General features: G+C 37.1%; 1 protein-coding gene across 8 annotated transcripts in view; it reads left to right on the forward strand.

Annotated features, from left to right (window-relative positions):
- diaph2 (diaphanous-related formin 2) overlaps positions 1-16,789 on the forward strand; it is a 505,065-nt gene that overhangs the window by 138,356 nt on the left and 349,920 nt on the right. For all 8 annotated transcript variants that reach the window (XM_065273074.2, XM_065273073.2, XM_065273078.2 and 5 more), the window contains 3 exons: positions 12,809-12,883; positions 13,002-13,071; positions 13,691-13,827. In XM_065273074.2, the coding sequence (XP_065129146.2) occupies positions 12,809-12,883; positions 13,002-13,071; positions 13,691-13,827 (282 nt within the window). The remainder of the gene's footprint in view (positions 1-12,808; positions 12,884-13,001; positions 13,072-13,690; positions 13,828-16,789) is intronic.

Genomic DNA, 16,789 nt, shown 5'->3' on the forward strand with positions numbered 1-16,789 from the left:
ATTCGGATCCAGTCGGGTTAGAAAAAAATGCCACTGTGTTGGGTCGGGCTCGTGTCTAATTTTGTCAGGTTTTTCTCGGGTCCAGCCTTTCTTTAAAAAAACAATATATATATGTGCAAATCAGGCTCAGGTAAAAAGTGATCAAAACGTGACCTTTTGGTCCATGACCGAAATGGTTTGTATTTGCTTTGAGAAGCTGTACCCAGGTCAGTTTTTGTGTGCTCTGAGGCTGGTTTCTATTCTCTCTCCAGACTCCAAATGTTATTAGAAACCTCGCTCTGGCCCGCAGGCTCTGGGTCAGCTCCCCTGAAACAACTGGCGTCAAGGAGAAATGAAGGTCTCGAGCTGGTTAAAAATGATCAATTCACATCTGCACAACCACAGTGAACTTTTACTGATTCAAATCATTCAGCCGAATTAAGGATATACGTTAGGTTTTTTACACAGGTAACTCCCTAATCACAAGTTAATAATTTTCTCTTTTAATTGTAGAAAAGCACAATAATCATTATGTTAATACATTTTGAAAATACTGTTATTATTTACAAAAAATACAGTAGCAATGGTATAGAAGCATTGGAAACCATAAGTCTCGGGTACTCTTATTTGTTCCTTTGCTACTGTGGGTAATATAGTCTGTATAAAGTCAAGCCTTTTATATTTGAGTCTGTGTTCCAGAGTCTTTGTTATAGAGGGCCTAATAGAACCGGTGGCCACATCTGCCACTACGGAAGAGCTTTTTCCAAGGTAGTAAAGGAACCCACCGATCCCGATGTCCTCCGTGACTAGGTATATTTTAAGCGGGATGCCCATTTCATTTTATGCCACCATCTGTTAACCTCAAAGCTACCCGTATCTGTGGAGCCCTGCAGCAAGGCATACATAATTCAGAAATCTGATTTGAATTCCATATTGATTTAGTGAGAAATGGTATTGCGCAGGTACATAGGGAAAATTAGTATTCTGCTGCACTAAATTCAATATCTCTGGGCTGTCTGTGATTTTCACAGCATCCTCTTTTATTACTAATTGTTTTGTCAAGCTTTCTCCCCATTTATGGGGGGTTGGTTGGTGGGGGAAATGGTATCTTGATAGGGCGGTCTGACTAATATGGATTTTTGTGGTCTTTTTTTGGTATAAGAATTACAATTCAGTAATGCTATGACAATCATCACCAGCAAGCGTGATATAGATAGATTATATGTCAGTGCGCCGTATTAGGGTATTTTTTTGTTTTTTTGTCTCCGAGCACACCGTGTGTATCTGATGCTTTTGACTGGTTTGAGTTATTTAGGTCAGGAGATTGAGGAGCAGGTGACCTACATGTTTCTGAGTGACAGCTTGTATCAATTCTCTGGCAGCGTGAAAAACCACAGCGAGCGCACGTACGCCATTGACTTCTGAACGGCAAACCGCTGATCCATTAGCATGCGAGGTGGCTGTCACCACTGATTCCCCTGTCCCTGTCTGCTCGCTCTCTGACATACTTCACCACCAGATCAATAATACCAGATGTTTGAACTTAAGTCTAAAATATTTATGGCCTCTGGTGTATTACGTTAAACTGTCCCATGCTTCTTAGATCGGGTCAGTTATCTCATAGCTCAAGCAGACGTTTTAGCACCCAGTAAAGGATAGTCTGATGGTCGCAATGAGGCAAGAATTATTAAATTGATGACTAAAATGATGTCACATCAACATAAGGAAGTTTTAAGACAGCTATAATGACTATAAACACATTCTATTTCTGAACATACCATCAACCAAGCCTTTCTAAAAACCTCCATCTGGTTAATGCAGACCATCAGTCATCATTCTGGCAACATCTCCACTATTTCCCCCACAACTTTCATTTAATCTGAAAAATGCCAGTCGTCAGTCGGACTAGCGGTGATTTGGAGATAATGAAACATGTCGGGATGTTGCTTTGCGCTCTGTGGGGAGTCATTTGAGGCACAATGTGGGGAGCCGTACTGTACTCTAACCTTTGTTGGTTTACTCCTGTTGCCTCTCTCTCCCCGCTCACTCGCGCACACACCTGCGCGTTTGCTACTTTCAGCTATTTCTTTGTCATCATGACCCCATATTCACAACCTACAATTCCAGAGAGAAGCGAGACCGGCATTGATGTGGTTTGATGTGCAGTCATTGTAGCTGTATTGAGACTCCTGCTGGGATCCAAATGCCATTAGAGGGAACAGCGGCTCTTTTAAAACGGAGCAGGCTCTTGCTCCAGTACCCCCTTTCTAAAGTGTGCAGCAATCTCATCACAGAACGCTGACACCAGGGATATTGTTCTCCGAGCATGCCACCGGGTTCAGTCCCTGTTTAACGCTTCAAAACCCCGTAGCTGTCATGCATCTGTCAGAAGACACTCCGCCCCCGTGTGTGTCCGCTTCACAATTTGTATGAAATCGACCAGGCATTTTTTATTCCCATTCCCGTCTGCCCAACCATTATAATTACCACTTATCTGCCATACATATTCACCTTAAGAAGAGAGAACGTTGAGGAGGGAGGGGCATCATAAACAAACTTTTGCCTCATCATCAAAATAGCATCCGTTGGATAGACTACAAAGCAGAAATTAATGGCTTCATTAGAGCAGACTGGAGGAAAGATTGGATTTTGTCCAAAAAACACTCTTGGTTACTAACTTACTGGAGTCACTTATTATTCTGCCTTCTGCAGTACCATGTGGTAAGCTTGTTCCTGCTCTTTTTTTAGTCGAGGCGTCGTGCTAACATGCTTATATTGACCTTTCATCTGGTTTTCACGAGTATAATATGGCCTTAAGAATAATGTGCCATTTCCATTTTATATTTCACAGTTAATAAAGGGCAGGTTAAAAATGGGTTCATGCCTTCATAATGTGAATTAATGCTATAATCCAAGTGACTATTACATGTCTCCCGCTAATGTACATCTTATGAAAAATTGTAATACTGTTACAGTTAAACCCCATTCGACAGTCAGTTCGAAGCTGTAAATGGTGTACTTTATTTGCATTCATTCACATTAAGAACAAAACATTATGGCGCATTGGTTTCTGTGAGTTTGTTTGTGGAGCGGGTCACAAAAGACAAAATAAACTCATGATAATCTTTTTTATTATTTGTTTAGTTAATAAGCTATTTCAATAAAACATATATCATGTAGTCTATCCTTACAAAAACATGATATTTGTTTTATTTATAAATCAGTGAACAAAATGGATTTATTTCACTATTTAAAATAGCCCGTCTGGCAGGGCGGTAATACATTTTGGAATAGCCTGATTTTGCAAACTGCAGCCTTGGCGGAGTGATTTGGTGATTTCATAAGCTTCTATTTTTTCTTATGTCTCTATTTCCTGTACTAATTCAGTATGTATTTACTGTAAACGTGCTTTGCAAGATTGTGAAAGGTGCTATAGAAATACAATGCTGTGCAAAAGTCTTACTGTGGGTTCACACCAGCCGCGTTTGAGGTGTCAAATTCGCGTCTAGGTTGCCGCTTGAACATTTTGAGTTTGCTTGCTTTATTCACGCGTGAAAGCTGGCGTGAAATTCTAGTCATAGAGACATTTACGCGGAAATTTGCGTCGGGGGGGGGCTTCTGCGACTCCGCTCGCTTCCTGTAATCACGTCACTACTAGAGCAAGCTCCTTTCCATCACGATTTTTCACCAAAGTTAAAAATGTTCAACTCACGTGTTTCCCGCGGTAACGCTCAATTCACGCGAACTAGATGCGCGAATGAGGTGGAATCGTGGAAATGGCCCACGCTAAACTCCTCATTCACGCTGCGAGGCCTCCAAACGCACGTCAACGGGTCTTTACATTGATTTTACATTAAAATCACTCGCGCTTGACACCTCTATCGCGTCTGGTCTGAACGGAGCATTACTGTAGGTCACCATATCATAATTAGATTTGTTGTTTTTGCAATGTCATAGTGATCATATATAATTATTTCTCAGTCTCTTTAATAGAATACATCCAGAAAATACAGGACATTTGTATATAGTATTAAAAACTATATAAAAATGTAAACTGATGTGTCCAGTTTTTAGGGTAAACTCCCCTTCAACTTCTCTTAAACCTAAAATAAAATTAAATCCTAATTTTAAGATGTGTTTAGTGCAAAGGGAGGTCACACTAAACACCGACGATGTCTAAAGAAGACATTTAGTCCTGAAAATGTAATTGTTTAATTTTGTAAACATAAATTTAATTACATTTAATTTTGTACATATTTCCTGTATTTTCTGTTTGTATCTTAATAAAATAGATTGAAAAATAAATATGGATGGACATTAAAACTTCTAAAACAACAAGTCTGGTGGTGGTGGACTAAGACTTTTGCACAGTATTGTAATATTGTTGAATTGAATTGTGTTTCCTTTTAAAAGAAATTGACGCAAAAAAAAAAAAAACATGAGTCTTACTGTACTTAACAGGTAAAAGTAAATATCTGGCTTGCATTGAGCTCCCTGTGAATGCAGCATCACTCAGAGTCATGGATATTGTCACGAACAGCACAAGGGTCTCAGCTGCAATATTTAGTCAGTGACTAACTGTTCTGGTGTTCAGTGATGGGTTGAAATGTTGAGAGCAATTTGTTGCTAGGAGCAGAGGGCCTCAAGTGGAATAGAGCAGGGCTGAATAGGCCACGGGCAGCCGAATGAAACAGTCCATGGCTTAGCCCTAATACAATTTGAAAGGCAATGCTATAGAGTGTTCTCAATGACACAACAGTCTAGAGCTTCTTCGAGTGCAATAACAATGTCAGACTCAACAGCCTGGCTTTCGCTTGCCATTAAAAGAGTTTTGAAAATAAAGGCAGGAGGTCAGAAAATAACTCACCATTATTGTTAGCAGGTTAACCGACTTGCAAAGCGTCAAGTGGTGTTATGCAACATGCTGATGATGTTTAATGATTTTTCACATGAATTTGCAATCTATTATCTGAAGTTCATGATAGTAATATAATATCTCTGCGATTGCAAATTGAATGTCAGACCTAATTACAGTTGCGGTACGCTTCGTATTGTCATAACTGCGGCTTGTTTTTTTTTTTCAGTTTAATTTGATTGGCTTGATAATATTTTGTCACTGCTGCAGTAAACAGATGAAAGATATTTCTCCATCGTAGAGATAAATAACACTGTCTTTCATTAGATGCGTTGTACTCTGGAAGATATAAGCTATGCCGATCTATCGATTATTTATCTGTCTCTGTCTGTCTCTCTCTCTCTCTCTCTCTCTCTTTTCTCTCTCTCTCTCTCTATAAATATATAGGGTTACGGTAAACATGATTATCCTTTGATAGACCATGTATAGTTAATCTAACCTCTAATGTGTGTTTTTTTTAAAGCAGCTTTGTCTTAGCTTGCTCTTATCTCCAGGATTATTACAATCAATATTTCATGAATAAGTCCAAATAAAATCATTGGTTGCATGCCACAGAGCATGGGGAGGTCAACAATGAGCTGATTTAACAGAAAATGAGGTGTTGTTTACTCAGCAAGACAGATTTTTAGAAAATGCTGGCAGGTGATCTTAGATGCAGCTTCAGACAGATGGGCTTAACTAACTAATGATGTTTTTATCTGTAGACTGATGACGACTTAGTTATACGATTATGGGTGTACAAGATATACAGTAGTTAAAGTCCCTGTAAAGTAAATCTTGTAAATTGTTTTTAAACACATTATGGGCCCTATCTTGCACCCAGCGCAATTGACTTTGTCAGTGACGCATGTATCATTCGTATTTTGCACCGGCGCACAGCGGGTTTTTCCCTCCACAGACGCACGTCGGCAAACTCTGGAATGAACTTGCGCTCCCTGGGCGGTTCAGCGCAAAAAAGGAGGCGTGTTCTGGCGCAAACCATCCCTGATGCTATTTTGCAGTTTCAAAAAACAATTGCGCCACTGACCAAAAAAAACTAGTCTAAAGTCAGTGGCACGTTGCGGGTGGTTCATTATGCTATTTTAAGGGCGCATGCTTTACCATAATGTATAGCGTGCACAACGCGCACACACTTTGCTTATCTAATCTACACAGATGCAACAGTTACTTTTGCAAATCATAAATTGTTACACTTAAAAATATTAACACATGAGATAATGGAAATCATAGTGGTGAGCATTGTGGTGATAGTTTTTATTTATTGTTTGGCTGCATTAAAAAATTCTCATGCAAATAAGGATACAAATATTTTCATAAGTTTGTTGTGTGGCTGTATTACATTTATTTTATGTAAATAATAATAAAAATGTTTTCATTAGAAAGCTTAATGTATATGAACTTGATTTGTAAGTGTACTTTGGGGTTGGACCTTGCTTGCGTTTCTTGGGTCCGATTTCAAAGCCACCAAACCCTTTCAGCGGTGAGGGTGGACGCAGCGATGTCCTCTTCTGTCGTCAGGTCCTGTGTAGAGGCAGATCCACCTCCCATTACACGGCGTGGCCGATTTATGCTGGCAAGCTTGGGATTCCCCCGTCTCCTGACATCATTGTAGCCCTTGGCGCAATGATGGGGATGCCAGCTGATGAGACAATTGTGGCTATTTCCTCTCACGCCTGTTTAACCGACGCTGATTTGGGCAGGTTTCTCCCATCCCCATACAAAACAACTTCTCTGCCTTTGACTGCTCTTACAAGAACGTGGATCTCCTCGGCTGTGAACCACTCCTGGCGTGCGCCTGGTAAATCCGTCATAAAATAGCAACCCGCCATGGAACTTGTGCCCTTGCATTTAAAGGGAATGGTGGATGACGTTCTGATTGGTTTATTTGACGTTACGCCCAAACCACACCTATGAATAATAGACCTACTTCAGACCAACCCCTTATTGATTTGCGCCTGGCGCAAGAGTTATTTCTCCTGCCGGGAAAATAGCAACAGCGCCCAAGATCCGCCCCCAAAGTCACTTGCGCTTTCCGCTTCGCACTTGCGATTCAGATCGTTAAAATAGGGCCCTATAAGTGTTAGAAATGTTTTGCTGAAACATGCCAAAAAGATTGTAAACTATATAGCACTGAATTTTAGAGTTAGATTGTAAAAGTTTTTCACAATTTCTGAGTTCAGGATTATTTGGGCAGTGTTAAAACGGTGGCTCAATGATGCACTTGAGCCACTGCACATGGCCCCGCCCCAACACAATCGCAAGCATCTATTCAGGTTATTTCTTTATTGGAAAATTGAGAGAGAAGGGAGCTTTCCCATGAGTGGGTGTGGTTTCAGCATCAACAGTGGACACGCCCCCACCTCTTGAGAACAGAATAATGTTGCTTGTTTTTCCAAGATTTTGATAACTTATTTTATTTACTTTGCATTTTATACAAATTTGGTTGGGTGGTTAATAACATATTTTTCTGTGGTGTCATAAAGTCAAAACACATTTATTATTGGACTTTATATGGACTTTAACCCAAAAAGAAAACTCTCACATGATTTACTCACACTCATGGGGTGGTATAAGTAAGGGATAATGTAGAGGCAGCCGGTAGTTATTGGGAAATAAGCCCCGACAGTGTGATCAGGACCCGACGCGAAGCGGAGGGTCTTGTATCACGCTGAAGGGGCTTATTTCCCAATAACTACCGGCTGCCTCTACATTATCCCGCTTATTACACGGCTACTTGCCACATAAGAAAAAAAACTGGACATGAATATGAATTTGAAACATTTTATTGGCATATTTGTTTTAAATTAACATTTTTATCCTTCCGCGAAACTTTGCACAGATGCATAAAATGATCGTAATAACTGTTACCTTATTAAGATCCTCTGCTTCATACTTGTCTGTCTCCATTTTTTTCTCTTTAACCAGTCTTTGAGAAGTTTTAATGCCCATTCTGTATTTTTTTGTGTGTTGGCTTCGTAGCTGTCATGCTCTATTTTGTCAAGTTCAGTCTCAGTAAGCTGTCTGTGTCTTGTCGTGGTTGTCGAGTGTTTGTCACAAGATGGCGCCAAACAGACAGTAATCTTTATTGATCTTTATTGGCGCGGAGCGATTTTACTCGTGCAAGTAGTCCGGCTATGCGTTATTATTTTGGAGCGGTTATTATTTGAAAAGAACGAACCTGCAAATGTCTCAACTGACCAATCAGAATCAAGCATTCCAGAGAGCCGTGTAATAAAGAACTGATATATGAATCATGTTTATTATTTTGCAATTTTATTTATTCCATTTAAAGGAAAAAAAGGAAAATCATACAAATTTGACTTTTTCCATGTTTAAGTGCTATAATTGAGTCCCTAGTGCTTCTATCAACATAGAAAATGTGAAAAAGATCAACCCAGTAACTTAGTTTTGGTAAACCATTCTCTGCAAGCATGTGAAATAGGATCTTATTATAATAATAACGCCCCTTAATCCTTACTATACAACCACGGCACTGCCATTTAGTGGAGAGAGAGAAATAATTGACAGCACAATTGAGTTTCGTTTTCAACAAACCATCATGGTGATTAGTGTTTGCATTTCATCAGCTCATTTTGCATTTAAACATGGTAAAATAAATGATCTAAATGGTATTTTGAGCCAACACTTCACATATGTACTCTGGGGACACCAAATTTTTATTTTACATCACAAAAAGTCTTGATTGAAAAATGTCTTAAAACAGGAATAGAGAAATATAATACATTTTCAACTAGAAATAGTCAGAAAATTTTGTGGATACACTAGTGTTTTTTTTGGTTTGTTTGTTTTTTACTTTACTAAGATAAAAATATTCATTGTTTATTGTCACACCTATCTTTTTACTTCAGAGTGTCATGTTGAGTCCCATACAAAGACATGTTTTATAAAAGTCTTTTAAGGAAGTCATTTACATCTGGGATGGCATAGTAACTGAAGAGATACATTTTTTTTTAGTTTAACTACTCCTTTAAAAGTGTTTAAAGCCTTTGACAGTCTTACAGGCTGGTGTCTTAATTTGTACCGCATCTCACTGTCATGATTATTTTAGAAAGCGACATTTCCTCATATTTTTATGCACTAGTGGTGTGATTGTGGATAATGTCTTTTTTCTCTGTTGTTAAATGACACGAACACAAAACAATAAGGCACAGTACCATTGGTGGCTAATGTATTATTGGGGTTTACCACATTATCTAAAACGTAAGCCTCATGTTTTTACCACTCATCTGCTGCAGACTGAAAACATATTGAACCATGTTTTTTTCTTGTGTCTCTCATTTACACTGGTCAGATTTCACATTGCTTTTATAATGTGGGGCTGGATTTTGCACAAGACAAGGTTGCAATCGAAGACTTAAAATTTTGTTATTGAACTCAAACTGTTTTTTTTTAGAAACTCCTAAAAAATTAGATGACAAAATTGGAAAACAATAAACGATAAGCCCCCTGTAAATAGACAGTTATAAATTTCAAACATTACACTGTTATGTTTTATTAACAAACCAGGCCATTATAATACACTGTACAGCAAATGGTAATAGGTTGCAAATTGAGTTTGTGGGTTTCTAATGAATTTTGAGTAATGGCATGGTGAGCCTCTGAGTGTTTGTAATTTTGGGCTAATTTCATTGCAGATCTGTTAAAATGTGCATTTTAGCCCTTTTACACTGCCCTGGGCTACAGGCATCAACACTAATAGAGGGTCTTGTATGACCATATGGGTTTATACAAATGACTTTAATATGCATGCTGCATTGTGCAGTATCGTTGTCAAAAGGAAAAGAATAACTCCTTGACTTACGGCCGTTTATTGCAACAAATTGCCCCATGTATTTGGGTTTATTGACAATCTGGTGCTAAGAACAAGCAATGCTAATGGCATAATCTAAATGCGATCACATGCTGCGTAGCTCTATTTTCTAACTCTCCCTATTCTTATCTCCCCCAGATCATTTAATGTCTCCAGATACATTGTGTTTTATAGCTAATTATCTTACACAATCCATTATCGGTTTTACTGTTATCTCCCATGCATTGCTTTATCTTCCTGTAGGAGTGCATGGCCTGCACAGGTTGCCTGTAGGGATGTGAGGCACCACACACAAAGAGTTTGATCATTTGCATTTTTCTGCCCTTAATTTTCAATGTGCTGTACTTGGATATTTTTCTTCTGAGATTGCAGAAAACTTAAACATTGTTTTTGGAAGTAAATACAATTCCTTCCTTGGTCTGCAACTTTATAGAAATATGGTTCATACTATATATGCCATAATTCAAACCATACAATTTTAAACTGATCTTGATTTTCGAAGGTAAATTGTGTACATTTTAGATGGATCTCTTGACAGAAATGCAATATAATATGCATTACTGTATTATCAGTGGTGTATAAAGACCTTTCATAATGGGCTGTATTACATTAGAATAAGTTGTTTTTATCTACATACACCCTGGGTCCCCTTACATCGAAGTCAGGTTATGTTTTGTCTAGGGGTGACCCCGAATAGTCGAAGATTCGATGCATCGATAGGAGAAGCCTGATTCGACTACCAATCTCATAGTCGAATCGTCGCAGATGTGTTATGAAATGAGGATCATTTAATTTTGGCCGTATGGGTGCACACATTATCTGATTTCACATATAACAGCTTTCTCACAATATATTAATATACTGCATATTATGATAATACTGCAAATAATATGTGAAGTAGCAGCTTTCAATAAATATTTTTAAAATGCGTTAATAAATCCAACAACCCCTGTGACCGGGCTACACGTCCATAAGAGGTCTCTATGTTATTAAAGCCTTGCCTCTTTGTTTCGACATTTAAAAGACAAAGCTGGCAAATTAAACTATGTCTTTCGTTCTTTTAATAATTTCTATATTTTATTTTATTTATAAATCACTTTGGGTTATCTGATTTAACTATTTGGCTTGTGTTTTGTTTCCGTGCACTTGAGGCATTTTGCATATTTGTTCTGCACTTTGTTACTTCTGACCTTATTTTATTTAAAAAAAATTGTATTTATTATAAACGTAAATTCCGATCTAATTTAAGTATGTAAATTTTGGATAGCTTTTCGTTGTATCGATGTTGCGCTATTGCGTGCTGGCCATGCTTGCGCATGTAATTTAGCCGAACGGTTAGGTGCTCTGCGTCTCATATTTAGGAGTTCATCAAACTAAACATTAAAAAACGGATGTTTTTCGACGAGTATAAGTTTTTAAAATGTATTTAAAACATATATTGTCTATCTTAAAGTTAAACTAGAAAACAGGTAAGCCGTTTTTTTTATTTCGGTGATGAAACGGAAACTAGTATCTGCACCGAACCTATTTCTGCCTGACACGAATGTCTTTCTTGTGATTTAATATTATGGTCAGTCGGTGTTCACTTTCAAATTATAGCAAAGAGATTCCTGAAATAAATAATATCATCCGGTCTTTCTGTATCTAAAGTTAATACAGAATCATCCGGTCTTTCTGTATCTAAAGTGAATACAGAGATGATCAAAGTCAAAGCAAGCAAGCAGGTATTTCTGTGCTAAATAATAACGCGTAGTGTCTATATAATCATTAATTTCAGTGTTTTTCTTTTTATAAATTAACGTTTAATGAATTGTAAATAAAGATTAGTTTTTATCATTTACAGTCACAATCACAAATTATTTGTCATTTCTCATTTGTCGGGTTTTTTTTGGTCATGACTGCTTTGACGCGCTATCTCCAAATTAAATAAAAACACGTAATTGTAGCCGGAGTTTCCAAGGCAGGGTTACCTTTGTTATTTTTTTAGGTTTAGTTATCAAATGTATTTTTGTGTGATGTTCTGTAGATCGTGGCTTTAAAATGTTATGAGGAATAATTAAACAAATTTTGCCTTACATTTTACCTTAAAAAAATATATATATAAATGCATTGTCAGTTTTGTCTTCGTTTATTACTTGAAAGACAGTTTTGGTCACTTTATCAGACAGTTGTTTATGTGTGCTGTTTGTGAAAGAAAATAAAAGTTACCAATTTGTACCTGGTCTGGCCCCCTCCCAACCCATGCATACAAACATAGATGATTCGACTATCGGTCGACTATGGAAAGATTCGAAAATTCTGATTCGAATATGTAAATCCTTAGTCGAGGACACCCCTAGTTTTGTCCCTACATTGTCTGAGACGACGACATGTTTGTCCAGGGGTGGGCTGTTGGTTGCAATTTCAATTCCAAATTGAAATTTTCAATTTCCTTTAATTAATTTGACATTGGCGGATGTGGCAAAAAGTCGTGCTTTAAGCACGGTTGCATCAATTTGCAAAGAAGTAGTTTATCCTTAAACCTTCAGACCTAAACTTTTCTAACCTTTAACTTATCTTGTCAATTTAGAGAAATCATTTCCCTGCCAATGACGCTTTACTGACGAGCTTTTACTATCTTACCCAATAAAAAAAAGTTTTATAAAAAAAACTGAAGCAAAAACTGATTTCATTAATTTTAAACTCCATGTATGTTTTAATAATCGTTCTGAATCTGATCTCTAACAAAATTCCTTAACAAAAATGTACAATTATTTCAGCTTTTTGCTTAAAATTTGGTATTTTTGAAGAAACCTACCCATATTTAAGAGGTTATAAAAAGAAAAGAAATAAAGCTTGGATGGAATGTTTTTTTTTTTTTAAGCAGATGGTCTGTTCTTTCATTCGATATATTGTATGTTTATATATTTATAGAATAACATTTTCTTCAAAAGCATTTTATGAAACTTTTTTGAAAATCACAAAAACTTTTTTTTGAAAGGCTGGTGGGGGAATTAATCAAAATTTCCAGCCTTTTTATAGTGCATTCAACGTGCATTTATGTATTCTAACAAAGTTTCTTTCCTGTCTATTTTTGTTTTTAGCTGGGTGAATAATTTTGGCCATGAGGGTCTCGGACTTCTTTTGGATGTGTTGGAGAAGCTGCTGGACAAGAAACAGTAAGTTATACCAGCCTCGATGCCGCCTGCATAAGATATTCTCTTTCTTCAGTACTTTTAGATTGCTCATTCACACCCTCTTATCTCTCTCTTTACTCACTCATTGTCTTTTCCCCAGGCAAGAGAACATTGACAAGAGAAACCAGCATAAACTCATTCAATGCCTCAAGGCCTTCATGAACAATAAGGTGTGTTTAGAATTTAAAGTCTGCAGTTGTTTGTATCTGGCCTTAAATGTCAAGTAAGAAAAGAAAGTTAGGCCAAAGCAGCATGACGAAGCATTTTTGAAAATTGTCAGTCCTTAAGAATGGACACATTTTATTTATGATTGAAGCGGCACTTCTATATTAAAAAGGAGCAAACGCAAATAATGAATTGTCAATCACCCAGTCAAATCTATTTTTATTCTGCTTTTATGCTTAAATTGCGTTATAATCAACTGTATTGCATCTAAATATTATTTTATTTCAAACACTTAATAGTCTAAAAATAATCCCCTTTCTCAATAATTTATTTTATGCTCAAATTACAAGTGCAGAGCATTAAACCCTGAGAGAATGACAAAAATGCATGACTATGATTATTTGTCCCTGTAGACCTGTCCTCAATTGAGTTTATTTGTCTTAAAAACATACATAGCCTATCTACACCTGCATAATCGTCTCTGTTCCAGTAGAAGAAAGTCCACATTTGCCCTTGCACAATGGCTTTTTTAGGGCTGTTTGCTAAACAATTATTCATTTCAAGATGTTTCTGATATAAGGTGCTATAAATATTTTTATATTTCTATCTTTTAATTGTTTTTAGTATGGCCTACAAAGGATCCTTGGGGATGAACGAAGCCTCCTCCTCCTCGCGAGGGCGATTGATCCCAAACAGACTAATATGATGACAGAGATTGTCAAGATTCTGTCTGCCGTCTGTATTATTGGAGAGGAGAACACGTAAGTTCATCGGCTAAAGGCCAATTCCTATATATACACATATTCTATTATCTGCACAAGCTGAAAAACATTTTATACAGATTTGTAAGAATTTGGATTGGGGTTCACCTTAGTTTTTAATAATGCACAAGTTAGCATTATATATTATTTAAGACTGATTTTACTTCTAATACACTTCAGTGAGCTTTCGACAACAAGAATGAAACACTCAAAGTAAAACATATGTTTATAGATCAAATAAGGAAATACAAGATACTTCTTTTATTTATGTATTTTGCTTTTTACTTTTTATTTTGTACTTGCTTTTTTGTTGGAAAAGATGTTTATTTACTAAGATTTATATTTAGCTGTTTGTTGGTTAGGGAAAAGCAAAGCCATGATGTCCATGGGATCGAAGAGGTATCTTATATATGATATGTATTTAAATAGTTTTGTCTACCACAGCACTTGTGCAGTGGTCTAGAACAGTGGTTCTTAACCTTTTATAGTATAGTGCTCAACCCCTATCTGATTCTGAAGCTAAAGGGCCAACAATCATTTTGCCCAACTGCACAGTGAATCCATACACTTTATTCCCATCTTCTTGAAATTAAATGATTTTACAAATGTCACGATGGAAATGGTTACTATACATTTTTATTTGTTTTGTATTGTAATAGGTTCTGACACTACCAAATACACCTACATTGTGTGATTGTTTCTGTATTCTTACCCATTATGTTGAATGTGACTATCTGTTGAAGCAATACTTATTTTAGATGATGCAAAAGGTCTGCACTATAAAAATATTTATTGAATTTATGCAGGAGATACAAAGGCAAACATTTTGACCTAAGGAAATGCCTAGATTTTCATTGAAAGTAAAACAAGACAGCTATTTATCGAAGTCTAGGCTGTAGTAAGTTAGCTTTACGCTTGAAGTGACATCCCAGTACTGTGCATCCAGCATAGACACATTGTTTCTTCAGTAACATTAATAACTAAAGTTTTATTTATGTGGTCATTAATTTGGACCCTAATGCTAATTTGATAATTTAAAATGCCTTTCCCCATGGTTTAACACAACTTGGAGAGCAAAATATGCTTGATGATATCATTAATTGTTTTATTAGTGAACATTTACTACAAAATATTTTTTAATATAATTTGTAGCTAATTTTAAACCAGTAAAGTTTAAAGCAATTGCACAACAACATCTGCAACCATATCTGTGGTCAATGTTAGAAAATGTTGTGTATGTCTACATATATACTTAAAGGGAAATTCCGCCTCGAAATGATCCTAGGGTTAATAACAAACGTGTACCGAGTTCGACCGTTCACTGGAGTTTGTTTTCATGTTAGTCTAACGTGACCAGTGTTATTGCTAAACGCAAATTAGCATGTTATGGTAGCCTTCGGGGCATCAGTGCATTAAAAACGAAATCGCTATGTCTATACTACTAATAATGCTCAAAATAACCCCACACTTACACTGTAGCACAATGAGGGTCTCTATATGTAAACCGAAGCATTGAGAACTTTGCAAGTGTACAGGCAGTTTATTAAAAACAAACACTTACCGTTCACGTCTGGATCACATATCCATGCGGGCGCCATCTTGGGAAAACTGAACTCTCGCGTGAAAGCACAACACCTGTTCCACAACAACGGGCAACAACGTTTCACGCGAGAGTTTAGTTTTCCCAAGATGGCGCCCGCATGGATATGTGATCCAGACGTGAACGGTAAGTGTTTATTTTTAATAAACTGCCTGTACACTTGCAAAGTTCTCAATGCTTCGGTTTACATATATAGACCCTCATTGTGCTACAGTGTAAGTGTGGGGTTATTTTGAGCATTATTAGTAGTATAGACATAGCGATTTCGTTTTTAATGCACTGATGCCCCGAAGGCTACCATAACATGCTAATTTGCGTTTAGCAATAACACTGGTCACGTTAGACTAACATGAAAACAAACTCCAGTGAACGGTCGAACTCGGTACACGTTTGTTATTAACCCTAGGATCATTTCAAGGCGGAATTTCCCTTTAATGTAAACTATACAGGGTGGTTTCCCGGACAGGGATTAGACTAGTCCTAGACTAAAATAAATGTAAGAGCTGTCCAAAATGAAAACTTTACTTGCACTGACATATCTTAAAATACATCAGTGCTCTCTGTTTTGCCTCAAAATGCACACAAGTAATGTTTAAGTAAGACATGTTTATTAAAACTAGTTATATTTCCTAATTAAAATAAGGCTTACTCCTGGCTTAACCTAACCCCTGTCTGCAAAACCACCCCTATATATGTATATTTATTTAAATATTTTATTATTTTTTATAAAAAAAATACTTTTATGGTCCCCTTAAAATCACGTCAAGGATCACTAACCAGTAAAAAAAGCTTAAATCCAGTTACCAAGAGCACAATAATAAATTACCATGCATTTCCTAAACCAAAGCATAGTGGCTTGGGTGTGGTCCTGTAGGATGCTGCATTTAAACCATATGTGTGCTAGTGTTGTTGAGAAGTTATTAAATAGCAGTGTCTGCTGCCAGACAGTGTTATCTGGCGATCGGCACCTTCAGCCTAGGGATGTGTTTCATTCAGTCTGTATACAAACACAGGCAGACACATCACATGCTTCATGATACGGGCATGCTGGCTGAATCCGTTAGGTAGGTGAGAAGATTAGTGTTTTTTATGGGTGTGTAGGTGATCAGAGGGTGTGTAGATCTGTGTGACAGCTGTAAAAGCGCTGATACTTCACTTAGTGCCGAAACTAGCTCCTTCCCCCTCAAACGTTGCGCGGTGACACCGGCTTATGTTTAGAGCTGTCACATCAAAGCCCATCTTTAGGAGTCGTGCAGGTGTAGCTTATTCTGAAGTCATGTTTGAACCAGCATGAAAGCATCGGCACAACCCACTCACGACTACAACTTAATCACCTGGATCACAAAACATGGATCTTACACA

Source organism: Paramisgurnus dabryanus, chromosome 16 (genome assembly GCF_030506205.2).
Source record: "Paramisgurnus dabryanus chromosome 16, PD_genome_1.1, whole genome shotgun sequence".
In the NCBI taxonomy this organism is placed as follows: domain Eukaryota; kingdom Metazoa; phylum Chordata; class Actinopteri; order Cypriniformes; family Cobitidae; genus Paramisgurnus; species Paramisgurnus dabryanus.